The sequence below is a fragment of the Meles meles genome, chromosome 7 (assembly GCF_922984935.1).
Source record: "Meles meles chromosome 7, mMelMel3.1 paternal haplotype, whole genome shotgun sequence".
Lineage (NCBI taxonomy): Eukaryota > Metazoa > Chordata > Mammalia > Carnivora > Mustelidae > Meles > Meles meles.
The window spans coordinates 89,171,543-89,198,700 of record NC_060072.1 but is presented as its reverse complement, the minus strand read 5'-3'; the positions used below and the strand labels follow the sequence as shown (position 1 = coordinate 89,198,700).

Sequence of the window (27,158 nt, the reverse complement as noted above, 5' to 3'; positions counted from 1 at the left end):
GGACGCACCGGGCAGGGCCGACTACTTTCCCCTTTGCCCTTCGACCCAGGAAGCCTCTCATACCCAGCGGACACGCTGGGAGGCCCCACTCCATCCCGGCCTCCTCCCGGGGCAGAGCGCTACCGTCAGCCCGGCCTCCACCCCCACCCCAACTTCCCGCTCCACGGCCAGGGAGAGGCCCCGGCGCGCCGGAGAGTGGCGCAAGGACACCATCCACACCAAGGGTCATTTGCTCTTTTCTCCCCCTCTGTGGCTAATTTATTTTAGAGCTAGGGGAGGGAGGGGGCGGGGCCAAGCCGGGAGGGTTGAGAGGAGGGGATCCGCGAGCCCAGGGGAGGTGGGGGCGGGGCGGGGGCGAGGTGGGGGAGGGCGGGGAAGGAGCCCGGGGTGGAGAGGGCCAGAGAAGGGGCGGGAGTTGGGGGGAAGGGAGGGGCAGTAGGGGAGGGAGGAGCAGGGAAAGGGGAGGGGAGCAAAGGCCTGCGAGGGAGGGCGCTGGGGGCGGGCGAGGGGAGGCGGGGGTGGGGGTGGGGGTCCTGCCTGCGGGGGGAGCCGGGGCGGCCCCTTGTCCGGCCACCCCCACTGCCCAGTCCCGCTCCCGGCCGCGGCGGCCGCAGCAGCCGCAGCAGTAGCGGCTCCAGGATGGTGAGCGCCGCTGGCCCCCAACCCTGGCCTGTCGCCCCCGGCCCGCGCCCGGGTCCCGGGGCCGGACGCCCCCACAGGCCGCGCACACTCACCTAAGACCCGGCCGGGATGCGGAGGTACGGGGCCGAGGGCCCGGGCGGGAGCAGGCACGGGAGCGCGCGGGCGGGCCGGGGTCAGGGGGTGGTGACCGTTCGGTCGGGGTGTCCGGAGCTTTGTCCGCGGGCGCGGGGCAGTGCGAGGGCTGGAGAGGGCGGGGGCTGCGGGGCGCGGGGTTCAACTAGGCGGGGGTCGAAGGGCAAGGCCAGCCGGAGACCCGGGAGGGTGCGTGGGAGCCGAGGGTCACTTCCCGGGGGGAGGGGGACGGCGGACAAGGAGATCTCGTCTCCGCCGCCGACGGGCACCCTCTTCTACGCCCGCTTTGGTGCGCAGGTTGCAGCAATAGCGAGCGGCCGGCTCTGGGGGGAGCCTGCGGGATTGGGGGGTGGGGAGCCGGGATCTGCGGGTTCGGGTCCCCGAAGGATCCAGTGTCCGGAGCCCGAGGGCCGGCCCTCAGGCCCCTCCCACTCCGTCAGGTCTTTGTCCAGCGGCCCCTGTGTGTGTGTGGGAGGGGGTGGGGGCTGGGTTCCTGGCCCGGAGATTCCCCAGCATCGTGACGGGGCAGTGACAGGAGACCGAGGCCACTTCGGGCTCTGCGCCCCTAACACCCACCCCCTTTCTTTCTTCTCTTCTGGCCCGGGAGAGCGTAGCCCCACCTCAGAGTCAGGGCGTTGCAAGAAGCTGCACTTACCTTCGCCCGTGGGCCATAGGCTACAGGGGAGACCCTCGGAGCTCTCCGCTCTCTAGAGAGCGCCCCTTAAACTTGCCCACTCCCAGAGCCCTCTCGGTCTATGCAGAGATTCCCTTGCTAGGAACCCGCTCTGTCGAGGGTCCTCCGCTGAAGGGTGGGCGCACAGTAGGTGTTTAGCAAAGGTGGGCCCCTTCCCCGGCGCCCGCGGTCCCCGAGCCGCTCCTGAGCGGAGGAGGCCTGGGAAGGGTCTGCGCGGGGAGAGCGCGAGCGGCCTGGAGCCTGCGCCCAGCGGCGGCCGGGAGCGCAGGGGTGGGTGGACGGGTGGGTGGGCTGTTAAAGGGACGGTCACTAAATCAGGATTAGGCCGTGGGGCTGTCAGGCTGCCTGGCCCTGTCTCCATGGATACCTAATTTGGAGGAGAATAGAGGACGGAAGAATGTTTGTGTTGTGGTCCGCACGGGCTGCCGCGGCTGAGCGGGCTCTTGCCCCGGGCCAGGCAGCGGGGAGCCGGGCTCTGATTCCAGGCCCACTCTGGGCGTCTGCCGGGGGGTGGGTACGGGTACTTCTCCGTTCTCGGGGCCCAGAGCCTTCCCCGTGCAGTCTTTGGAGCGGGCTGGATGGTGCCACGGTCCAAAGCCCCCTGACCTGCCCTGGGAACCCCAGCCTGAACCTCCTGTGCACCCTCCTGGAAACGGCCGCACTGAGGTTCCTCAGAGCCCCCCATCCCCGGGCCCCCTGGTCGGGAGCAGCTGCCGTTCTCCGCCGAGCCTTGGCCCCGGGACACCCACTCCCCAGGCAGCTAGCGGCTGCAGCGCGGCCGGGACCCAGCCGCAGTCCGCGGACCCCGCCGCGGCGGAGCGGCGGACAGGGGGCGGGGCACGACGCCCTGGGGTGGGCGAGAAAGGGGCGGGGCTTGCCGGCTGGCTGCGCTGGGCGCGGTGACAGGCCTCGTAAATCCCCCTTTCCCATATTTAACACCATTTCATTTATTTCCACTCGAATCCGTTGGTGTCCGCAGCAGCAACCCCAGCGAGGAGCGACCCTCGCCCTGGCTGTAATGCCTTCTGGGGGAAAGTCCTCTTGGGCCAAAGGGAATTTAGCTGTGTAGGGCGGTGGACTTGTTTCATGTGAGTCCCAGATAACCCGAATTCCTCAGGGGGACCTCCGTCTCCCCAGGAGAAGAAGGGGGGCCTGAGAGGCACAGGGCCTCTGAGGCCCTGCGGAATTCTCTGGCCGTGGTCTAAAAGTGGTCTGGGCTGAGGATCACGGGGATGGACAATTCCAGTACACAGACTGGAGGGGGGTTAGGGAGAGGGACCGGACCAGACCGGAATGTGTTGTTCCAAGAGCCCTCTCCTGCCTTCCTCCTGGTCATCCATGGCCATAGCTCTTTTAGGGAGCAAGGCTCCCTTCCCCTTGCTGCCTGGGCTGCAGCTTTGTTGCTGAGATCTCAGACTCCACGCAATTTCACGCCTCTCTGCCTTTGCTCTTGCTATCCCCTCAGCCAAATGCCTTCCCCATTGTCCCTGTCTTTCCACCACCTCATTCTTCAAGACCCAGCTCGGATGCCATACTTCCTCCGTGTGGCCTCCCCAGAGCCCCGCGCTCCTGCACTTGCTGCTCCCGCCATGTTTTCCTAGTCCTGCACCTGTGCCTCCTTTGGCCTTTGTGGCTGAGTCCACGCTAGGCTTTTCCTCCCGGAGGACAGGGATGGAGCCTATCCTTCTCTGCACCCTGCACACCCTGGGCCCCGAACGGAGCATGGCACCTTGTGGGTGTCCCAGGAGTATTTGTTGGCTGAATGTGAGGGGGTTGGTCAGGACAGCCAGCAAAGCATGGAATTCGGCCTCTTTCAGGCAGGTAGCTGCTGCACTCCTGGGTGGGTGGAGACCCCTGGGTGGGTCTCCTCCTCCTCCTCCTCCTTACTGACCCTCCCCCCCCCCCCCAAGTTGGGAAGGACTTTGCCCCTTCCTTTACCCACAGACCAGCATTCTTTCCCGGCCATTATCATCCTGTTAAACAGAGAGGCCAGTCAGGATCCATATGGATCACATTAACAATTGCTTATTATCTGGGCCCAGACTGCCCCCCCCTCCACCCCCAGCTCCTACTGCTGTGGTTGTTGGACCCTTAGGAGCCCAGCCTCCCCGCCTCTCCCTCCCCCTTCCACTGGTTGTCCTGGGAGGGCAGGGGACAGGCTGGTCTCTCTCACCCTCCCTGTGCCTTCTAGCAGAACTTAGCTTCTTCTTGACTTGGCTGGCAGTTAACGACTCCTTTCCCTAATTTAATGAAAACCAGGTTCCCTGCAGAAGTGTGGCTCAGGGAGGTTCGAGAGCTGCAGCAGGGAGAGGTGGACCTAAGGTCTGGGTGCACCTGTGTCCACAGCACTGAACGCCCCCACCTTCCAGTGGACCAATGCTGTGTGCAGGGGCGAGCCACACTAGGCTGACCACTGGGTGTTCTGGGGTCTTCGGCCATCTGAGCCTTGGGCTGGCCCTGCTCCCAGGAGAGACCTTGCAAGGCACTGGGTCCCAAGCCTTCTGCCGCAAAGAATTGAGAAAGCTGAGAGTTTCCTGGAGCAGCAGCTGGGGAGGCCTTGAAGGATGGGGAGTGGGTTTCTGTTAAACATATATAGCCCAAGAGCATTAGGGATGGAAGGGGGCTTCCAGATTGCCCATCACTTCTGATTTACAGGCTCCGCAGAGGGGCTGATGAAAGCCTTTCCCCAAACGATGCCTTCCATCAATTGACCCCAGCCTTTGCATTCTGCCTTTTGAGAGTTCTTGGGCCCCCTGAAGCCCATGGGGTCCCTGCATCCAGAACCCCCCCACCCCCCAGTCCAGGCCCCTTCTCATGCACAAAGGGCTGAGCCAGGCCTGGAGCCCAGGACTCCGGACTTCCACCCTCAGTGCACGCTCAGTGCCATCTCTGTGGCCTTATTCCTGGAAGGGGGACAGCCCCGCCTGAGCCAGGGGACCAGGGGTGGCCATTGAGGTGCTGGGCCAGCCTTCAACTGGGAGGGGTTCACACTGCCTGGGTTGGGGTGACGGCTGCTCTTCTCATCTCTGAGTGCATTGCTTGGAGAGAAGGTAGATGTTCAGGGATTTTGTTTTGTTTTAGAGTCTACTTGTCCCCAGGAACAGGGTTGAATGGCAAGAAAGTCTAGCTCTTTTCTGAGCATTTTCATAAGTATCTTGAATCCTGGAGAATACTTAAGTAGCACGTATTAAACACTCTATGTCTCACTGGGGAGGTGGGACTAAGAATGGTGCCCAAGTACGTGTGATCATGGTGATTAAATGAGGCAATAGCTCAGGGCTGGGAGCCCCAAGTTCCAGGCTGGAATGACTGACTGTGTGCTGTGAGGACTGGTCAGAAATGGGGGTGACAGGGCTCCAGGTGATCGCTGTTGAAGCGGGCATTTCGCCACTTGTCCCACCAGAGAGAAGGGAATGCGTGGGAGCTGCCCAGGTGCCTTTGCTCTCTTTTCCTTTCCTACTGAGGCATGGGCAGTGTCAGACTTTGCAATCAGTCTTGGGCCCTGGAGGTGGGGTGGAGGGTTCTCAGGGAATGGGAGAACTGGGCTGTAGGCATGGGCCAGCCTCCATAACTCCATAGGGTTGTGACCCCAACCCCACTTTATTTTGTTAGTTTTTAATTAAAACATTTTTTGAAGTTTTTTTTATTGGAGAGAGAGAGAGAGAGCGGGGGGGAGGGGGACAGAGGTCAGAGGGAGCAGCAGAACCCCTGCAGAGCAGGGATCCCATGTGGGGCTCCATCCCAGGATCCCAAGATCATGATCTGAGTTGAAGTCAGATGTTTAACCCACTGAGCCACCCAGGCGCCCCAGTTTTTAATTAAAAAAAAAAGTTTTTAAAAGTCAGCTCTATGCCCAACGCAGGGCTGGAACTCACGACTCCAGGATCAAGAGAGTCACATGCTCTACGGCTTCATGTGAGTCCCAGATAACCGGAATTCCTCAGGGGGAATTCACCAGCCAGGTGCCCCAACCCAGTCCCATTTAATAATGACCAGCCCTGGCCCCCCACCCTAGGGGCCAAGCCACTGGGCTGCAGTGAACACACACTAATCAGATATAATCGCCTTGGACAAGTCATTCTGTTTGGGTCTCAGTTTCTCATCTGTAAGATGGGGATAAGAACTAGCGAGTTTGTAGGAGACAGAGGCCCTGGTCTGAAATAGCGTGTCTCTTTATCTCTGAAGTACATGCCTGCCTCTGGTGACCCTCTCAGTAACTCAGAACCCAGGGACTCTGGAGAACCACCTCCCATGTGGGAGCAAGAAGAAAAAAAGGGTGCGTGTGTGAGAAAGTTCTGGGCCATTTCTGAAGCTCCTTCAAGCAGAGTCAGGGCAGAAAGCGGGGCTCAGGAGGTAGGCAAGAGGAGAGCCAGTCTGGTGACCTCAGGAATCTGGGAGGTGGAAGCCTGAACAACCCTTAGCTTCCCACGAGGCCAGGGAGGCCCAGAGCACGCAGAACCTCCCACGAAGCACGGCGTGTACACGGCACCCTTGGCAAGGCCCTGTGCCAGGCCCTGGGAGTGCGGTCCGGGTAGCTGTCCATCCAGCAGCCACGATTTTCTGACTTGGGCCGACCTTCCATGAACTTATGAGACCGCTGGGCACCAGAGATGGGGCAAGAGGGGGACACGGGATGCTCTCAGAACTGCTTTCCTTGTATTCTCTGTATAGATGGGAGCCTGTAACGGCGGAGCGACCTTCTCAGGGCTGGAGACGCAGGACTCGGGGACAGCAGGGCCCTGGCATCACCGGTGGGGTCTCAAGGGAACTGTGTTCTCCTGGGGGAGGCTGTTCAGAGTTGACCAGAGACCCCGGTTCAGTGGGAATTAGGAGGAAGCTGGGCGAGTCACCCCCCCTGTGGCCTGTTGGGCTCTTGGATGCTCAAGAGTCTGCAGTGACTGGTTCTTCTTTCTAGGCCAGTGGGGAAAGAAAACGGGGGGGATTCAGGTTATGCTGAAGAAAGACGGGGAAAAAAAGAAAGGTGGCCAATCGACACTGTACCCCCCACCCCCACTCCCTGCCACATACATCACGTGGTTCCACCCCTCCCCAGTCTGCCTGTTTCTTTTGGGGCAGAGGGGCTCCCTGGAAACACTGACCATGGGAGAAAGTCACCCCTTCCACCCAGCTCAGCAGACAGCATTCCTTAGTGGCCTGACCCTCACTCTTCCTTTCTCAGATGGACGTGTCCCATGTGGGGTGGCCATTCCTAGGTCACCTTGCAGTGACCTAGGGCTCCATCTTGGAGCCCTCTTCAGGCTGGAGTTTTATCTATCTATCTAAAGATGTTATTTATTTATTTGAGAGAGAGAGAGCACGCGTGAGCATGGATTGTGGGGTGGGGGCGGAGAGGGAGAGGTGGGCTCCCAGCTGAGCAGGGAGCCTGATGCGGGACTTGATCCGGGGACCCTGAGATCATGACCCGAGCTGAAGGCAGATGCTTAATGGACCGAGCCACCCAGGAGCCCCCAGGCTGGAGTTTTAGGGTGGGGGCCCCTTGTTGGAAAAGATGGAGGCACCTTGGGTGTGGGGTGACCAGGAGTTCCGTTGGGTTTGCAGTGCCAATTAGACACACATGTGGGGATGATCCAGAAAACCTGCAGAGAGGAGGGAGGAGCCCCTCAGCCTACCTGGAGTGCCCCTCTCAGGAGATACAGCGTCTCATGCTGACCATCTCTACTGATGGGGAGCTCGTCACTTCCAGAGACAACCCACACGTTGAGACAGCTGCTGACATGTAGCCAAACATCCTTCATGGAGGGGTCACCTCTTTTGAGGAGGGTGGCGAGGCAGAGCTGCACAGCGTGCCACCCGACGTCCAGATATTTGGAGATAGGGGTTCTCAAGAGTCTTTCCTGCGTGAACACTCCCCCTGCCCCTCCCCGGCTGCCCTGCTTCTCCTCTCTGATCACTCAGCAGGCATGGCTGCTGCGGGACCGCGGGCAGGGGGGTCAGGCCTACAAGGATGCCTTTGGTCCTGTGAGAATCACTTTGGAATGTGCTAACTCTGGGGTCTGTGGCTGAGTTGGGGGCATCGAAGGAAGAGGGCTAAAGGGAACGGGAGATTGATGAGGATGGTAGGTATCAACAGACACCATCATTTTCTTAGCTGTTAAATGGGAACAATAACATTTGATTCTGACCTGAGGGGCCCAACAGCAGCTGGAACCAGAAAGCCCTGGTGGGTGTCATCATGCACTAGCTCCGTGACTTAGACAAGTTGACTGTGCCTCGGTGTCCTCTTCTAGAACATGGGAATAACAGATGTACCCACTTCCTAGGGTTGTTGTGGGGCTTCACTGAACTGATGTGTGGAAACCCCTGAGAAAGGTGCTTGGTGCTTGTGCTGGGATCCCATCCAGGAGCAGAGAGGCAGAAGGAATAGTCATGGTAGTTTGGTGTTTGCCTAGCTCCCTCCGCCCAGTTTCTCTTTCTCTCTCTGTTCCTGTGGCCCTGCAGGTGTGGGGGGCCACCCCCTTGAGGATGGCCCTGCCCACTCACGCCCAGGTAGACCGGCCAGGCTGCATAGTTGGAGTTACTCAGCTCAGCACCCCCAGGGCTGGAAGGGCGTAGGTGGGGGCAGGGGCGGCCACTGGGGAAGCCTGGGTGGGCTGCCTGAGCCTGCTTCCTCCCGCCCTCTGCTCAGGCCTGGTTCTGTCTCCCACCCACCCCCATGCACAGGGAGGAGGGCATATTTGGGGCCAAGAAACATAGGATCACCCAGTCTTTAAAGCTTAAACTTTTTGAAGGTCACATGTCCCCCAAACTGACCCAAGTCAACCTTGGATCTTATACCTGACTGCGGGGAGCGGTGGTTGGGCTGGAGAGGAGGTTCTGTCTAGTCTTTAGGGCTGAGGCCTATGGTCCATGACCCCCGAGGAGTTGATGGTGAAACTGTATTCCAGTGTTCTTAATTTCTTTTGTAGCCTCATATATTTTTTAAATTTCATTTTCGCCTCCAGCTTTATTGAAGTATGATTGATAAGTAAGTAGTTCCATATATTTTTATCTTAGGCACTGAAAAAGTAGTTTTGAACAGACCACAGGTTTACTAGACTACAAAAGGGGCCTATGGCTGGGGCGCCTGGCTGGCTCAGCTGGTAGAGCTTGCAACACTTGATCTTGGGGTCATGAGTTCAAGCCCCATGTTGGGCATAGAGCTTACTTAAAAAATAAAAATTCTTTTTAAAGGGGCCTCTGATTGAACACTGGTCAAGAGCCCTGACCTTATCCTCCATCCCACACCCACACAGGGCCCAATTCCCAGAGGGGAGGAGTCCCAGATACAGCCCCATAGGAATACAGATCCTGGGAGGGTCTCATCCAGCCCCGGCGCCATGGCGCCACGGCCTCCTCCACGGAGCGCAGGCTTGATGTGTCTGAGTGTCCACACATTGAGGCCCCCCCCCCCAAGCCTTGTGCCTACGTCACTGGCACTGTCTCCATACTGTGGGGAGAAGCCGGGTGCCTCAGAGAGGGCTTGACTCTGGCTAGGGGAAAGTGCAGGGTTCAACTGCAAATTATTGTGCTTAAGCAAATAATCTTTATTTTTTTAATTTTGCTTTATTTTTTAAAATATTTTATTTATTTATTTGACAGAGAGAGAGAGATTGAGAGAGAGAAAACACAAGCAGGGGGAGTGGCAGAGGGAGAAGCAGGCTTCCCGCTGAGCAGAGAGCCTATGCGGGACTGGATCCTAAAACCCTGGGACCAAGACCCAAGCCAAAGGCAAAAGCTTAACAACTGAGCCCCCAGGCTCCCCAAAGCAAATAATCTTTAAAAGGAAGAATTATTTAGGGGCACCTGCATGGCTTAGTTGGTTAAGCATCTGCCTTCGGCTCAGGTCACCGTCTCTGGGTCTTGGGGTTGAGCCCCACTTTGGCTCCCTGCTCAGTGGGGAGCCTGCTTCTCCCTCTCCCTCTGCCTCTTCCCCCGCTCATGCTGTCTCTCCCAAATAGATAGTCTTTTATTTATTTTTAAAATTTTTAAAAAGATTTTATTTATTTATTTGATAGAGATCACAAGTAGTCAGAGAGGCAGGCAGAGAGAGAGAGAGAGAGAGGGAAGCAGGCTCCCTGCCAAGCAGAGAGCCCGATGCGGGACTCGATCCCAGGACCCTGAGATCATGACCTGAGCCGAAGGCAGCGGCTTAACCCACTGAGCCACCCAGGCGCCCTATTTTTAAATTTTTTTTAAAAAGACTTCATTTATTTATTTGAGAGAAAAAGAGAGCGTGAACGAGCCCGATGAGGGCTTGATCCTGGGACTCCAGGATCATGACCTGAGCCAAAGGCAGATGCTTAACTGACTGAGCACCCTGGAGCCCCTAGATAAAATCTTTTAAAAAAAAGAAAAGAAAAAGAATTATCTGAAACAGGTACTTAACTATAGCAACTTCAAAGGCCCTACTCTTCCCACTGCCATTGTACCAGGGAAGGTTTTCTGGGTAGAGGCCTTTGGGAGGGAGAGGACAGGGTAGGCAGGGAGCAAATAGGCGGCTGGAACTGTCCTGCAAAGGCCCAGGGTCAGGGGTTTCTGAGCAGGGAGGGAGTGAGAAGCCCAGTTTAACTGGTGATATCAACTCTAAATAAGGTCTTTGAGTGGCAGGATGGAGGTGCAGAGGACTTGCTAGAGGAACCCAAGAAGGAGCCAGCAACAGCAGCAGAGTGATATAAGAGTGTGGGAGCACCCCTGCTGCAGAACTGGGGGAGAAGGTGTTCTGTAACCAGAAGGAGCAAAGGCCTGAAAGTGGGAAGGTGTATTGCCCAGAGAATGGACTGATGCGGTGGGCGGGGCGAGAGGGGGCTGGAAGGGCAGGGCCTGCAGCTGGGAGGAAGGACCAACGGGTCCAAGTCTGGTGCTGGGCTGCGGGGTTTGGTGTGCACTCTGAAGTCAGTAGAGGGTTGAGTCTGTTTCAGATGGAAGGAACCCCCTGGGCAGCCATCCAGAAGACAGTTTAGAAGGAGAGGGCAGGGAGTCCAAACGTGGGGCCAGCCGTGGTGGATGTGAGAGCTGTGTGTCATTTCAAACAGTGTCTGCAGGACTCGGTTGCCAGCTAGATGGGAGGCGGCTGTGAGGGGCAGAGCGGTATGGGGCCCCCAGGGTTTCCAGCTGGATGAGTGGATTCTGGAGGGAGAAGGCAGAGATGTTTTCTCTTGGTGTGTCAAGTCTGAGGTCTTGGTGGGTTATCTATGGGTCCCTAAGGAATCTCACCCTGATTCTTCAATCTCCCCCTAAGGTCTTAGGGGTCATGAAAAGTGTGGCTCAGGTTGAAGTTGGGTCTGGTGTGGGGGGCTCTCAGGAGGGACCTGAAGAGGCAGGTGACCTTGCCTGGGGCAGTTTCTAAGTGGTGGCTGTGGGGTAGGGGGTATAGGGGCAGGGCCCTGGGGGTCCTCCCTCTATGGGCCAAAGCTGCCCCAGGACACAGGTCAGAGGGGCCCAAGATCAGGCTTGGATGGCATGGGAAGCTGTGGTGGTTTCAGTGATGGTGAGCTCATTCCCCAAAGCCTCTGCAGACCCCATGGAAGGTCAGGCAGGGCCAGGACGGGGTGCTCTCCACTCTGGGGACAGTTGGCAGCTTGGGACTTGCACTGCTGTCCTTGGAGTCTCTCAAGCTCACTAGGTTGTTTTGGGCCCCAGAGAGCATCTCTCCCCCACCCCACTCTTCCCAGCCTGAAGCGGCTAGCCAGCTCTCTTAAGAGCCAAGTCAGAGCGAGCCCTAGGGTCCTGCCCCAGCCCCTGGCCCCCTTCTAGCAAGTCTTAAAAGTCCCACCCTCAGGCCAGCCCAGTGAGGGAGATGCTGGGTGGGCTCCCCCAATCACCCCATGCCACTTTCACACCAGAGGGACAGAGATGGACCCTTGTCCCACATCACAGAGAGGGACTCCCTCCTGCACCACGTAAGCCACAGTGGGGAGGTGGGACCGTGACCTCCAGATGGATACCCTGGGCTTGCTATGGTGGGTGCAGAGACCCTGCCCCAGGTCAGTCTCTCAGGCTGGCTTTCAGACACCTGCCCCACTCAAGGTGCTCGTGGGTCCAGGCTGCATCCCAGGGTCCCTGGGAGCAGCCATGAAGGTGAGGGAGGGCAGGGAAGGGAAGGAGTGTGTCCTGGTGTGGAGCACACTGGTGGGGCCGAAGAACGTCATTGGAGACCTAGCCCTGGCTGGGTGTGCAGTGGCCTCTGGGAGATAGCCTGACCTTCAGAACCCTCTGGAAAGTGGGGGTTAGGGCGACCCCTCCCTCCCTTTCTCCAGTCCACTGCACCCGGGAGTTGAATGACTAATTCATTGACTAATTCAATGACTAATGACTCCAGGGTGGCTCGAGTTATGAGAAGAGGGCAAGGCAGAGTGGGCTGCCCTGCCCTCACCTCAATCCCCTGCCCTAAAGCCTCGCCCCGAAATGTATGGAACACGTGTACCTCCCCAGCACAGCTCATCTCAGTCACGCAGGAGGCAGAAGCCAGTCAACCTTGCTCACCTTCCCAAGGGGTGCGTGGCTGATGGCCTGGCAACTCCCAGAGGTGCGTGGTTTAAAAGAGGTTGTCTGTGAACCAGAATGGTCTTCGGGTGCTGAAATTGCAGGCAGCGAAGTGAAGCGAACACAATTTAGGCAGGTGAAGACAAATTGTGTTTCTTTCTGGGGAAGAGGCAAAGGGTAGCCATAGGCTAGTTCTCTCTACTTGGTGTCCCCAGGGAGACGGGTTACCGCCCCCCCCCCGCCCCCCCCCCCACCATGCTGTGTTCCCAGCCTAGGAGAGCGGAGGGAAGCGGTGGTAGGAAGGCTCCCAGCCTGCCCCAGGGGGGCTACAGACAGCATCCGAAGTAGGACCAAGAGGAAACATGGAGGGGCTGCTGGAAAGAAGGGGGTGGGGAGGAGAGCTTCAGAGCTGGAAAAGTGATTAGCAGCTCTGAGGAAACCGGAGCCAGCCCTGGCAGCCCCGAGGGCAGCACAGGGTGAAGAAGCTGTTACTCACAGAGGGCAGACCAAGATGGCCGTCTGGCCAGCCACCTCCCCCAAAGGCCGCCAGATCACAGCAGGGACAGGCAGGTCCCCAGGCCCAGGAGATGGATGCCCCCCTCAAGGAGATTGGGGGTGGGACTGAAGCTGCAGATAACATTGGGAGCCTGTGTCCTGGGTCCAGCTTCAGGCTCCCCAGGACCTTCTGCAAGAGTGGGGGCAGCCCAGCAGCAACCCCCCAACCTCCTGGGGTAGTAGATGGGTTGTTTGATCAGTGAGTGTGTAAATTGGGATTTTATGGATCGCTTATTCACTGCTGGAGCTGGGGCCCCCAAATTCCTCTGTGCCCCAGAAAGCTTAATCTACTCCTGAGCTTTCCCCTGGGAGTGGAGGGAGGAAAGCTCCCCACAGGCCCCCATCCCTCCTGCTGTGTCTCCTCCCAAGCCCCCAGGCTTTGTCATCGGGTTGAGCGGTTCAAAAGTGCTAATACACTCCCTGGGGGCCCCTGGCCAGTGGGACTTACCCTTCGTGCTGTGATTGGTCAGAGAGACCAGGCGAGGGGGGGGGGGCGTCATGGCAGCAACTGGGAGTGTGTGTGTGTGTGTGTGTGTGTACGCGCGCACGCGCTCACACACTCGCGCTGGCATGCCTGTTTGAGGGGAGAGGGGTGGGGGGGGTGTCCATCCTGCTCAGACCACTGGGCAGAGACAAAGGATCTTCATCTAGCCTGGGCAGAGGATTAAGTCCAGAACAAGCTACCTGTCAGGCTGGTTGGGGAGCCCACCTGTCCATCTTTACATCCTCTTATTACTTCTTCACATGGTGGGGACTTACTCTGCGTGTTCTGAATGGCTGGATGGATAAGTTGACCACATGAGTGACTGCATTTTTAACTGGGGCTGCGCCTGCTGGAATAATCCAGCACCTACAGATTCCTGAACCTCCCCCTAAGATTCCTGAGTATCCTCCCCCTTCCCTGAAATTTGCTCTAGGCCAGGCCTGGCAGACACAGGCCGGACATGAGGGACTGGCCAGGCCTTGGGGGACACAGCTGTGACCCCCAGATTCTGTTGCCATTTGAGAGTACTTTCACTGTGGTCACGTTTCCTGCAGCCGGGCCCCATCTGTCCTTGGGATTTGGTGAGGATGAGGATGCTGGGGGTGGGGGAGGGGTGTTGAGCAGCTGAGGGTGGGTGGGAAGGAAGCGCAGCCCTGCAGGGCCAGATGACAGACTGTCCTGTCCCACCATCCTCTTCTTTTCAGCCTTGCTCCTCCTCTCCTGCCTTGAGGTTGAGGGCAGCGGGCCAGGCTGGGCTGGTGGGGAGGGGGTGGTCCAGCTAGTCTGCAGAAGCTGGAGTCCTGCCTGGTGAGAAAACTTCCTAGAAGCCCTAAGGAAAGGACTCTTGAGTCTCAGCGAAGTTTATCTGAAGACCCCAGGAAGGGAGGCTCCATTCAAGTTCAAGAGAAAGCTTCAGAGCTAGAAGAGAAAGCTTCTAGCTGCAGTGGGAGGCACCCTGACAGAATAGAGCCTTGGCTGGGGTTAGAGCAGCTCTGTCCAATAGAACTTTCTGTGATGTTGGGAATGTTCCGTGTCTGTGCTCTTCCATACCGCAGCCACCACCACATGGGACTGCGGGGCACTTAGAGGGTGGCAGGTGCCCTGGAGAAACCGAACTTTTAATCTAACTTTCATAATACGTTCTTATTTTTAGTAATTGGGAAATAATAAATGATTTACATTTTAAAATCATTTGTACATTTTAATGAACTTGAATTTGAATAGCCACCTGTGGCTAGCGGCTATGATGTGGACAGCCCAGGCTCTGTTCAGGCCCTGAAACCAAGCTCTTGGGTGCAGATCCCTTCCTGGCTGAGTGAGCCTTGGGCAGGGCTCCTTCGGGCATGAGATGCTCTCTCTCCTCCACCTGCCAGGCCTCCACAGTCCCAGGGTGGATCCCATGCCCTTAGGGAATCGTCTGCCCCTGGGCATGGCTGCACTACCCTTAAGAGATCCTGGGACACAAGGGGGCCAAACCAACAGACCACCTGACAGATCAGCAGCCCAGGATCGGAAAGGAGTGGCTGTATAGAGCTCTATATTTTGAGGCATCTTCGGAACTTCCTTGGGGGTGTCTGTCCTAGAAGGCTTCCTGGAAGAGGAAGTTGTGGGGCAATCTTGAGCTGGCCCTGAGCAATGAGCCAGGAATGGATGGAAAGGCCATGGCTGGAAGCCCCATGTTTGGTGCCCAGGCACCTTGGCCAAGACTGGGGTAGGAAGTGTTGGCAGGATGGGCTGAAGAGTCCCAGTTTCCCCTCTTACTAGCTGTTATAACCTTGAGAAAATCACTCCCCCTCTCTGAGCCTCCATTTTATCTTCTGTAAAATGGGGAGAATATGCTTGTCTGGCAGGGAAGATGTGAGGGTGAAAGCAAATGGTAGCCCGTGGAAGTTCTCTGCAAACACGAGAAGGCTGGGAGAAGGGCATGGGTTATCTTCAAGGGTGCTAGGCCCCTGGACTGGCCTCTCCAGAAGACAACAGATGGTCACAGCTTGTCTGTGGCCCTGACCGCGGACACAGGCAGGGATTTCTGCACTCTCCCCGCCCCCCAGCGCGTGTGCACACATACACACACACACGCACGCACACAGCCCAGATGGGGGCTGCTTTGCCAGCCAGCCCTCCCCAACCCCCCAGGCTGACCTCCTCCTGTTTGGCATTTGACATATGAGGAGTCCAGGGCCAGAGCACGCCCCCCCCACCTCCCACCCCAGAGAGAGGCCAGACTGGCAGGGAGGCCTCACTACCTCCAGGAAGCAGGATCCCAAGGGTGCTAATCTCTTTGCCATGTGTCCACTGGTGGCCTTTGATGGGAATTCCAGCGCCCCTTTTGTCCTCTCCCAGAGGCCTAACAAGGGGAAGAAAGAAGTAGGGGGATTAAAAAAAAAAAAAGGCCAGGTGGGGGTCCCTAGGAGCTGGGCCGAGTGCCCTTCAAGTCCAGGCAGATCAGGGCTAGATGGTTTCTGCTGGTGTTCACAGACACAAACTGCCCCTCCAGACAACCTTCCCCATGCACTCCCGAGGGAACCCCCTGGCTCTGCCTCTTGCCACCCCCACTATCTCATGTAGGCTCACATTTAGTCACCCTTTTTTTATTTGGACACAGAGGCAATTTCCAGCCTCTTAGCCCCTCTGTCGGCCCAAACATCCATCCATCCATTCTACAGTCTATTAAAAGTTTACTGTGTGCCAGGCATTGGCCTAGGCGCTTGGGATAGGACGGGGAACAAAACCAGAGGATGGAAGAGGAGGAAACAGGCAACTTTTTAAAGCTTTGTTTCCTGGACCTCATGGAACTTTCTAGAGTTGGAACTAGACAGTAAAGCAACCTGTACGTAGATGATGATGAGCGCTCCAGAGAGCTACAGGTCTAGGGGCCAGTGCGTGGTGAAGTGCCCAGTGCCGTGTGAACAGAGCCCTGAGGCTGTGAGTGCGGACTGGTGGGGAAAGAGTGTGGCCACTGTGGGGAGGGAGCCTGCCTGCTACGCTGGAGTAAGAGGCCCCTGAGGCCTTGGGGGGGGTGCGGATTGGTGGGGGGAACGCAGGCAAAAATAAGTGTTTAATAGACTGTGGAATGGCAAGAGAGCTACGGGGAAGCAGATCATTAGGATCTGGTGGGCCACTGTGAGGACGCTGGCTTTTTTTTTTTCAATGTATTTATTTATTTAAGTCATCTCTACACCCAGCGTGGGGCTCAAACTTAACACCCCGAGACTTACCACCCTGAGATCAAGAGTCTCATGCTCCACTGACTGAGCCAGCCAGGCTCCTGGGATCTTGGCTTTTTTTTTTTTCTTTTAAGATTTTATTTATTTTGTGAGAGAGAGAGAGAATAAGCAAGCACATGCGTACAAGAGGGGGTATGGTCAGCAGGAGAGGAAGAGGGAGAACCTCAAGCAGACTCTGCTGATCCTTGGAGCCCGACACAGGGCTAGATTCCAGTACCCTGAGATTATGACCTGAGCCAAAATCAAGAGTTGGTTGCCTGACGGCTGAGCCAGCCAGGTGCCCCAGGACATTGGTTTTTACTCTGAGAACAGAGAGTGGGAGACAAGGGTGGAAATAGGAGGTGGGACAGAAGGCTGCTGTAAGCATCCAGCTAAGAGACTGTTGCATTCTGGATAGATTTTGAAGTCAGGGCCAGCCTGATTTGCTGGCAAGAGGTATGAGGTTCCAAGTTTCTGGCCTGAGCAACGAGGAAGAATGAAGCTGCCATTTCCTGAGATGTGAAAGAGGGGGGTGGGGGTGGGGGTGGGGTGGGAGGGTAGGGGAGTGGGGGGTGGGTCAGGACTGAGTGAGGAAGTCAGAGGTTTGATTTTGGGGCATGTCATTATACCAATTAAATATTCTGATGGAGGGGCGCCTGGGTGGCTCAGTTGTTGGGCATCTGCCTTCTGCTCAGGTCATGATCGCAGGGTCCTGGGATCGAGCCCTACATCGGGCTCCCTGCTCGGTGGGAAGCCTGCTTCTCCTCCCTCTCCCACTCCCCCCGCTTGTGTTCCCTCTCTTGCTGTGTCTCTCTTTGTCGAATAAATAAATGAAATCTTTAAAATAAGTAAGTAAATATATCTATATATTTGGATGGAGGTGTTGGGAAGAAGGTTGAATGTGCCAGTGGGGAGTGCAGGGGAGACTTCTAGGCTGGAGAATCATGTTTAGGAATCCTCCAGTCAAGGGCACAAGACTGGGTGGAATTAATGTGGAGAGAAGGCTCTGAGAACAGAGCCTCCTGGGCTCTCCAAGTCGGGGAGGGTCGGTGGTGAAAGAAGGGCAGTAAAGGGAGCTGAGGAGGAGAGGGCAGTGGGCTGCCCAGTAAAGAAGTTTCAGGGAGTGTGATGGGCTGAGGCTCGCGTTGCCAAGCCGAGGGCTGACTACCGGTTTAATGAGGAGGCCGTGCGCACAGGCACCTGCATTTCTGGGTGTGAGAGCCTGGTTGGAGGGGGTGCAAGAGGGGGCTCAAGGGGGAGAACCAGAAATAGGAGCACAGGCAGCTTTTCACCTGCTTCGGTTTTGTTCTGGCAAAAGGAAGCAGAGAGCTATGGGATGTAGCTGGAGGGGGATCAAGAGATTATTGTGAACTTTTGGCCCTCCCCAGAATGGGAGAAATACCAGCACATTTGTGTGATGAGAAGGATCACTCGCAGGAAAACGGGCCACGCAGAAAAGGGGAGAATGGAGGGAACCCTGGCCTGGAGCATTGAAAAGGGATGGAATCAGCAGCAAGGAGGAGGAAAGTCCTCTGTTCTTGCTGCCAAGATGGACCTTGTTCCCTTCGTCCAAGAAAGCAAAGCGTCCTCAGGACTGGAGTGGCCAGGGAGGTGGCATGGAAGAGGCAGGCCCCGCATGGCCCTGAAGGATGGGAGAGGGCTGGTTGGCAGAGGGAAGGCATTTCTGATGGGCGGAACTGTGCGAGCAATCCTCTGGAGGCCCGAATGAGCAGAGCTGGGTTTTTTTTAGATTTCTTCAGGCCCTGTGGATGGAGAGGAAATCCGGGGTGGGAGGGATCAGGGAAGTCTGTGATGTTCGCAGGTAGTAAACAGAGAGGACAAGCAGCTTGCCCTGAGACACGAAGGGAATCACCCCAACAGGAACACCCCTGTCTGTCCTGACCATTGCCACTCCTCCAGCCCATGGCATGCACCCCAGTCCTTAACTTTTCTTTTTCCTTTTCTTTTCTAGTAGGCTCCATGCCCAGTGTGGGGGCAATGCATAGCTTCAACTCATGACCCTGAGATCGAGACCTGAGCCCAGATCAAGAGTCAGATGCTCAACTGAGTGAGCCATCCAGCTGCCCCAGTCCTCCTCTTTTCCATGGCCCTCCCCTCGCCCTTGCCAGCTACAAGTTCTTTACCATTCTCCGGGCTAGGATTGAGTCTGGGGACAGGGAGGGAGAGTTCAGATCTTAAGAGCTGTTCCCAGCTCCCCAGTTTACATCCTTGCCTGACCACAGTCTGTGGAGGCAGGAAAAGCATCTGCCAGAGGGAGGAGGCCCCTTCGTACCCTGAATCTCCTCCCTCAGACTTAGTGTTATGGTCTGTAAATACCGTCTACTTAGGTGGGAGCTTGTGGGCAGTGAGGAGGGCTGAGCTGGATATGTCAGTGCTCCCTGCTCAGCTCGGGTCCTCCTCACTCCTCCTCACTGGCCTCAAGTCTCCGGGCCCTCCAGCCCCCGACATGCATTTTAGGTGCTACAGTGATCCCCCCCACCCAAATGCAGCCTCCCCTGACTCTGAACTGCCAGAATTCCTTCTTTGCTTTTCTCTTTTCCTCCCTCCCTCCTGCTTGTACCTTCTCTCTCCTGTTCGAGGATAGAACCCCCAAGGATGGGTCTCAGTCTGATCCAGTTCCGTGTCTCTAACCGCAGTCGGGCACACCAGTGTCCTGAGAGTGTCTGCCGGCTGCTGGGCAACAAGACAGCGCCCCCGCAGAGAATGGCATCTCGCCACAGGAAATCTTGCAGCCATCCCTCTGGCCTCCGGCTCATTCCCTAAACATTTATTGAGCCCTGACCATGCTAGGCTCTGTGCCAGGTCCCAGGGGGTCCCCCAGGCAGGGTTCCGGGGTCCAGCCGTGTTGGGGTCTGCTCTCTGGCCTCTGCTAGGACAGAGCCTGCTGTGTGGCAGATGCAAGGCTGTAGCAGGGGACCAGGCCTCGGCTCCTCTCAGCACCACTCCGTCTCCTCTCCTCTCGCAGCAACAGGGGTTGGCACGAGGGGGCAGGGCCCACTGGACGGGGTGTTGGGGGTGGGGAGTGGACAGCGCTGTTCGAGCTCTGCCAGGCGGCCAGAGACCCTCAGGGCACCAGTTGTGAGCAGCAGACAAAAAGCCTGGGACAAAAGGGCTGTGGGAGCCGTGGTGAATAGATTAATGAGATTTCCATAGGCAGCCCGACAATGGGATTCTCCACTCTGGCCGCTTTGTCCCGGGCTGAGATAAAGAAGCTTGCCCAGGAGGGCGGCCTTGCCCCTTCTCCACTCAGGTCTGCAGCCACCATGCAGCTGCCCCTCCCCTGTGCTGCCCCCAGCCCTGGGCGTGGATAATAGCATTCGGAATCCGAGAATTTCTGTTAAGATCCAGAAGGAGTGTTCGAGACCTCCTTAAGGAGTTGGAGGCTGGTGCTGGCCCTGCATGCTTGGGATCCCCTCCCGCTGCATCTTGTATAAAATTGACTGGAAAGGGTTCCTAGGGAGAGAAGTTGGCTGTCCACCACCTGAATCCACTATCCTTTGACTCCTGAAGAAACTGAGGCTTGGAGAGGTTGGGTGTCTTGCCTGCAGTCACTGTGACTGCAGAGGGGGTCTGTGGCTCTGGGACTCTGGGGCAGGGGTGGTGGAGGAGTGCCTACAGGCCTGTGTGAGGGGAAAACATCCTCCCCACCTGTCTTTCCCCCATCCTCACACTCCATGGCAATGTGCCCCACTTCTGACAGCACATGTGGGGGTTTCCACAGGTCAACCAGCTCTGTCCCATCAGCTGGGGGTCCTACCAACTGAACTCAGTATCTGCTCGCAGGTAGCATCAGATCCCACAGGATAAGGGCTCAGTCCCACAAAACTGCCCCAGCGCACATGCTGATCAACTGTCCAGGCTGTCGCCTGTGCTTCTGATCGATGGCTAAAACCTCATGACCCCCTCCTTGGGTTTGATTAATTTGTCAGAGGGGCTCACAGAACTCAAGAAACCAGTTTACTTACTAGTTCACTGGCTTATTCTAAAAGGGTGCAACTCGGCAATGGCCAGATGGAAAAGATGCACATGGCAAGGTGTGTGGAGCTTCTGGGCCCTTCAGCATGTCCACATGTTCGCCAACCCCAGAGCTCTCCAAACCCTGTCCTTTTGGGGTTTTGTGGAGGCTTCATTACATAACCATGATTGATTAAGTCACTGGGTATTGGTGATTGAGTTCAACCTCTACCCCTTTCCCTTGGGTGTGTGGGGGTGTGGGGTGTGATAGAAAATTCCAACCCTTTAGTCGAGGCTGGTTCCTCTGGCAACCAGCCTCCATCCTTAGATTATAGGGGCTTTTCCAAAAATCACCGCATTAACATAAGCTCAGGTGCAGTGGGAAGGGCTTGTGAATAACCCACCCAATTCACCTTTGTGGTTGCAAAGCAATTTCAGGGACTGAGGACAAGAGACCATAGGGAAAGATGCCCCCATTGTTCTTACCCTTAGGACATTTTAAGGGTTTTGGGAGTTGTGGGCCAGGAAGAGCGGACAAAGACTAAATGTGTTTCTTATAAATCACACTCTCCCAGCCTGTGTCGGGCCCAATGCACCGAGTGTCCTGGGCACTGCCGACAGGGACGAAACAGGTGTGCTGAGTGTTTTGGGCATTTGTGAAGACAGATCACTTCTGTCATCCATCCTGGAAGACTTCCTAAAAACAAGGGGCAGAGTGTTGTTTAAGGGATCCTTTACTTACCTTTCCATCCTGTAACTCTTGCCAGTACTATTCATCACCTGTGAGGGCCCTTGGCTTTCATGGGTCTGCAGAGGAAGAGCTTCATCAGGACCCTGACCTTGCTTCCCAAACAGTGCAGCTGCAGAGAATTTTTTTTTCTCCAGGGTCCTCCCTGGACCCAAGGAAAGTCGCAGACTTAAGTAAAGACCAGTCTGGGGCCTTGCCTCACCCTCCTTAGTTGATGCGGGCACTGGAGTGTGGCCTATAAAGTGGGGAGGAGACCTCCTCTGGGTGCAGGAGGCTGAATGGCTGGAGCTTGTGGGCTGTAAGTGGCCTGGGGATGTGGGCAGGGAGACAGCACGGTCTTCCCCTGTCCCTACCTGCCCCAGGCTGCATGTCTGGAAGGGAGAGAAAGCAAGGCCATGGTGGGCATGGGTGTGTCAGGAGGCAGCCAGCTGAGGTGGCACCGCAAGCTTGAGACGAGCGTGTATATGTTCACGCACATGCACACATGCACGCATGTGGCCTGCAGCTGTGCACATCTGCACAGTGCGTGTTCCCAGTGGTGGGGGCATGCGGGCGGCTGTGTTGGGTTCACGTAGGCCCGCATTCCCAGCCTATGTGCAGGTCAGGCAACTTCCCCTCCTGCCCTCTCCTGCAAACTTCTGTCCTCTCCTTTTCCTTGGGTTGGTTGCTTGAGCCTGCTCCTGCAGCAGCTTGTTTGTGGCCAGACCTTTGTTCTTTCCCTTGGAAGGGGTGAGAGGAAGTCTCCAGATGCAGTCTATGGGACAAGTTCAGTAGAACTTGCTGACCTGGTCCCCTGCTCCCCAGTGAGTGGTCTAAAGGACCTCTAGCAGAAGCCATGGGGAGAAGGTGCAGAGAGATGGGCTCGTAGCTAGTGGGGGGACTAGGAGGGTCTAGGAGGTCTTTTCGGAGGTGGGAAAGAATTGAGCTTGCTGTGGGGAGGGAAGTGGGACATAATAGGGGGATGGAATAGTTAATGGATGGGGCAAGGTCCCAGCCTGGGCTGGACTGGGGTCAAGGGCTGGGGTGGATGGCCCCTCAGGTCTACTGGGCTGCAAAGTAGATATAGATAAGGGTGAAAACAGAAGGCCAGAAGTGAGGGAGCTGTGCCCCTGGCTAAAATGGGCAGCGAATTACCTGGAATGGAAGGGCTAGTGTCTGAGGGGGTGGGGGGGGGGACCGAGTGGGCAGTGTGAGCATCCAAGGACAGGGCCCCTCGAGGGAGCGGGAGCGGCTGGGAGCTGCCTGAAAGGGGCTACTCCCGGAGTAGGAGAGCAGGCCTGAGGTTGGGCTGTATGTTTGGAGAGAGCCCAGTGGCCACAGCAGGAGCTGAGCGCTAGGGGCAGGGAGGACACCAGGTGACAGAGATGAGGGGGAGCAGAGGGTCTGGCAGGGGCTGAGGAAGTATGTGGGTAAGTCCAGATCCAGAGCTTTGTGTCCTTCTGGGAGGGGTCACGCTTCCCCACCACCACCCCGTGTGCTAGGAGGAAGTGTGATCAAGGTCAAATCTCTTCTCCATATTAAGGAGCCAAAGCACAGATAATAGTAAATAGAAAAAAACAAAACAGGTTTGGGGTCCATGTCACAACACAGTATTTGCATTTGTAGAACTTTTTTTTTTTTTTTTTTTTTTTTAGATTTATTTGCGAGAGAGAGAGAATGAGTACCAGGTGGGGGAAAGGGAGAGTGAATCTCAAGCTGACTGCCACTGAGTGTAGAGAGCAACGTGGGGCCTAGTCTCAGGATCCTGAGATCGTGACCCAAGCCGAAATCAAGAATCAGTTGCTTCGTATCTGTAGAACTCTGATGTTACCTCACAGAGCCCGGCAAACTAGGACCACTTGTGGTTTCCGAAGTCCTGGGAAATTAACCCCCGGTGACTCTAGGTAATGCCTATGTTCTTTGGAGACCCCCCCTCAGCATGAGCTGGAGAGCTGCATACCCACCCTCCACAGACCTCACACTCCCGTCTCTTGTCTCTGCTCTGAACCTCTTGCCCCTGGTGGCCAGGATCACTTCTCAGATGGAGATGAAACCTCAAAGAACGCTACTTCCCTTTTTAGCTTTAGTGTCTATGTGGCTCATGTCCTCCTTAGGGCAGTGGGGATGAGAATACAGTTTTATGTTCAAAGAGTGTCCCCTCCCACTGGCAGCAGGTCACAGCTAGGAGGTGTGAGGTCAACAGAGGTGGTGCTGTCAACAAGCTGCTGCAAGTGAGGACAACTGTGGAGAACCCCAGAAGCCACTTGATCTGCTGCCTCTTCTGCCACTCCCCCCATACACACCCACTTCCAAGGCTCCAGTGACCCAACATTTCTTAGCACTCCCGCCAGGCTTGCAATGTATGGTCATGCAGGTTGCACACTGAACATGAGCCCTTCTAAAGGGGTACGATTTACCCCACGGAGGCGGTAGATTTGAAGATTATGACAGTTTTCCAGAAGGTGGCAGTAAAGGGTCTTGAACGAATAGGGTGTGGGAGCTAGCATAGCCCTGGCTTTCTGAATGGCCTGCTGGCGCCCCGGCCCAACTGGGCCCCTCACCTTTCAAGGTCTGGTAAAGACACCACCTCCCTGCTGAACTGTTCTCAAGCAGAAAGGGCACATTTCCCTGAGCTCCAGAGCCTCTGGCACACCCTTCTATGTGACCACCTCACAGACGAAGTTGTCTGCCTGTCCCTTCCACCTGTCTAAACCATCGTATTGCTTTTCAGTCTGCCCCCTTGCCTAGCATAACGCTTACTATTTGCTTAATAAAAATTTGAAGAAAGAATATTAAACCTGTGAGTTTAACGTATCTTATCAAAAGCTTAGGTTTGAGAAACAATCATTTGCAAAAACCCTCTCTCGCATGCCATGGGCCCATTTAGTCTTTGAGATTTAATCCTCAGAGCTGGCCAATCCATCCATGTGCCTGCAAAAGTGTTGTTCCCCAAACCCTGAATCCCCCCCTTTTTTTAAAAAGATTTTATTTATTTGACAGACAGAGATTACAAGTAGGGAGAAAGGCAGGCAGAGAGAGAGGAAGGAAGCAGTCTCCCCGCAGAGCAGAGAGCCCGATGCAGGGCTCGATCCCAGCACCCTGGGATCATGACATGAGCTGAAGGCAGCGGCTTTAACCCACTGAGCCACCCAGATGCCCCTCCCCCCCCCGCCCCCAAATCCCTTTTACCAGCATTTGGCTCATGCCTTGGCTGGTGCTCAAGGCTAGTGTAAGAAATTTCTGTGGAACGTTTCTGCCATGTTTCTGGCATGGCTGTCTTAAGAGGTCGTGGTTCATTGCATCTCACAGGCCTGCTTCCTGAAGTCTATGGAAAAAAGTTCCAAGATTTCTACACCAGGAACATTTTGCTTCTTTTGAGTAGGGTGGTGTTTTTTATTTTTCAAAGTGAGTTATGTGGTTACTGGGAAGCTAAGAAACAAATCTGTGACCCACTTTCTACTCACTTTTCCCCATCTTCTCCGGAATAGGATTTGTCTCTTCTAAATTGCGGTTCTGTATTGTAGTGAAACACGTCTGGGGCACACAGCCAGCATGTGCAGATGGGGGTCTGGAACCCGGGTGCTCTGACTTCACCAGGCAGAGACTGAAAGGAACTAGGTGGACCGAAGTGAATGCTTCTGGGTCAGTCCCTGGAGTTTCCCAGGGACCAAGAGGCACTACCCCCACACACTGGAGTCTCTGACTACAGGCCTAAATGGGCCCCTGGAATCTTGGGGAGGGCTGCAGGGAATAGTTCAGGTAGGACTATCAAACTTCAGGGCCATTCATCTTTCTGCAAACCTAGTATCTCTAATGCCTAGCACAGGGTTGGTGTGCAGCAAACAGGCCTTACAGAAGGAGCCCCACCTGCGTTTGACTATTTCTGGGGGCAGGGTGCCTCACTCATGGCTGACCCCTTAACTACATTAGGTCTGAAAGCAGGGACCAGGTGTTGTAGAGGGCAGGGCTTGTGTGGCTGGAACAAAATCATCATCGAATTGCCTCGAGGTGAAGTCAGGGTCAAACATATCGTTTCCAGACCTCTCTAAAGAAAGTATTTTCACACGGTTTTAATCCTGGGAAGTACCCACCAAGGCAAGTACTGTGTAAGTGGTACCCGCAGAGGGGAGACCCTGGAGGGTGGCACGGGGGTGATGGGTGGTGGAAACCGACCTAGGCCAAGCTGCCATTTAAGCGGGCTGGCCTGGGGCTGGCGGCTGGTGGGCCCTGAGAGGCCCTGCATGACCCCTCTAGCCGCTTCTCCCCGTCTCGCCCACAGCTCTGTCGAAGATGCACTGGACACCGGAACACGCCCAGCCCCTCAACCAGTGGCCAGAGCAGCACTTGGATGTCTCCTCCACTACCCCGTCGCCAGCGCACAAGTTGGAGCTGCCCCCGGGAGGTCGCCAGCGCTGCCACTATGCTTGGGCACACGACGACATCTCTGCCCTCACAGCCTCCAACCTCCTCAAGCGCTACGCAGAGAAGTACTCAGGGGTCCTGGACTCACCCTACGAGCGCCCCGCGCTGGGCGGCTATGGCGACGCCGCCTTCCTCAACGGCGCCAAGGGGGACCCCGAGCCCTGGCCAGGGCCCGAACCCCCCTACCCCTTGGCCTCCCTCCACGAGGGCCTCCCGGGAACCAAGTCCGGTAGCGGGGGCGGCTCTGGGGGCCTCGGGGGCTCCCCGGTTTTAGCCGGGAACCTGCCTGAACCCCTCTACGCTAGCAACACGTGCGGAGGCCCGTCGGTGGCGCCCGAGTACGGGGCGGGCTACGGCGGGGGGTACCTGGCCCCCGGCTACTGCGCACAGACCGGCACCGCGCTGCCCCCGCCGCCCCCCGCCGCGCTCCTGCAGCCCCCGCCTCCGCCGGGCTACGGCCCCTCGGGGCCTCTGTACAACTACCCCGCTGGGGGCTACGCGGCGCAGCCGGGCTACGGGGCCCTACCGCCGCCCCCCGCCCCGCCGCCGGCCCCCTACCTGACCTCCGGCCTGGCGGCGCCCACGCCCCTGCCCGCGCCCGCGCCGCCCCGGCCGGCGCCCACCTCCTACGGCTTCCAGGCGGCCGAGGCCGGGGTGTCGCTGAAGCGCAAGGCGGCCGACGAGGGCGCGGAGGGCCGCTACCGCAAGTACATCTATGAGCCCGCCAAGGCCCCAGCGGCCGACGGCGCCTCCTACCCCAACACGGACAACGGCGAGTGTCGGGGCAACGGGTTCCGGCCGAAGCCTCTGGGGGCCGCGGAGGAGGCGTCGGGCAAGTACGGTGGCGGCGTCCCCCTGAAGGTCCTGGGCTCCCCCGGCTACGGCCCGCAACTCGAGTCCTTTGAAAAGTTCCCGGAGCGCGCCCCGGCGCCGGCTCCCCGCGGGGGCTTCGCGGTGCCGCCGGGAGAGCCCCCCAAAGGCGTGGACCCGGGAGCCCTGGAGCTGGTGACGAGCAAGATGCTAGACTGCGGGCCCCCGGTGCAGTGGGCAGACGTGGCGGGCCAGGGCGCGCTCAAGGCGGCGCTGGAGGAAGAGTTGGTGTGGCCCCTGCTCAGGCCGCCCGCCTACCCCGGCAGTCCGCGCCCGCCGCGGACCGTGCTGCTCTTCGGGCCGCGGGGCGCGGGCAAAGCGCTGCTGGGCCGCTGTCTAGCCACGCAGTTGGGCGCCACGCTCTTGCGCCTGCGCGGAACTTCTCTGGCCGCGCCGGGCGCAGCCGAGGGCGCGCACCTCCTCCAGGCCGCCTTCGCGGCTGCGCGCTGCCGCCCGCCCTCTGTGCTCCTCATCAGCGAGCTGGAAGCGCTGCTCCCGGCTCGGGACGACGGCGTCGCGGCTGCGGCAGGCGCGCTGCAGGCGCCGCTCCTGGCTTGTCTGGACGGCGGCTGCGGCGCAGGGGCCGACGGCGTGCTGGTCGTGGGCACCACATCGCGGCCCGCGGCTCTGGACGAGGCCACCCGTCGGCGCTTCGCTCTCCGCTTCTACGTGGCGCTGCCCGACGGGCCTGCCCGCGGGCAGATCCTGCAGCGGGCGCTGGCCCAGCATGGCTGCGCGCTGAACGAGCGGGAGCTCGCGGCCCTGGTGCAGGGCACCCAGGGCTTCTCCGGGGGCGAGCTGGGGCAGCTATGCCAGCAGGCAGCGGCCGGGGCGGGCCTCCCGGGGCTGCAGCGGCCCCTCTCCTACAAGGATTTGGAGGCAGCGCTCGCCAAGGTGGGCCCTAGGGCCTCCCCCAAGGACCTGGACTCATACGTGGAATGGGACAAAATGTACGGCTCCGGACACTGA

The 27,158-nt window shown here is 57.5% G+C and overlaps 1 protein-coding gene across 2 annotated transcripts; it reads left to right on the top strand.

Annotated features, from left to right (window-relative positions):
• Positions 1 to 529: 529 nt before the first annotated feature.
• Positions 530 to 27,158, top strand: FIGNL2 (fidgetin like 2). 2 transcript variants are annotated; one of them, XM_046010656.1, is made up of 2 exons: positions 530 to 758; positions 25,177 to 27,158. In XM_046010656.1, the coding sequence occupies exon 2, from the start codon at positions 25,188 to 25,190 to the stop codon at positions 27,156 to 27,158; it is 1,971 nt and encodes a 656-aa protein (XP_045866612.1). In that variant the 5' UTR covers positions 530 to 758; positions 25,177 to 25,187. The 2 variants fall into 2 exon arrangements, with proteins under 2 accessions (XP_045866612.1, XP_045866613.1); XM_046010657.1 differs by lacking the exon at positions 530 to 758 and adding an exon at positions 22,604 to 22,801.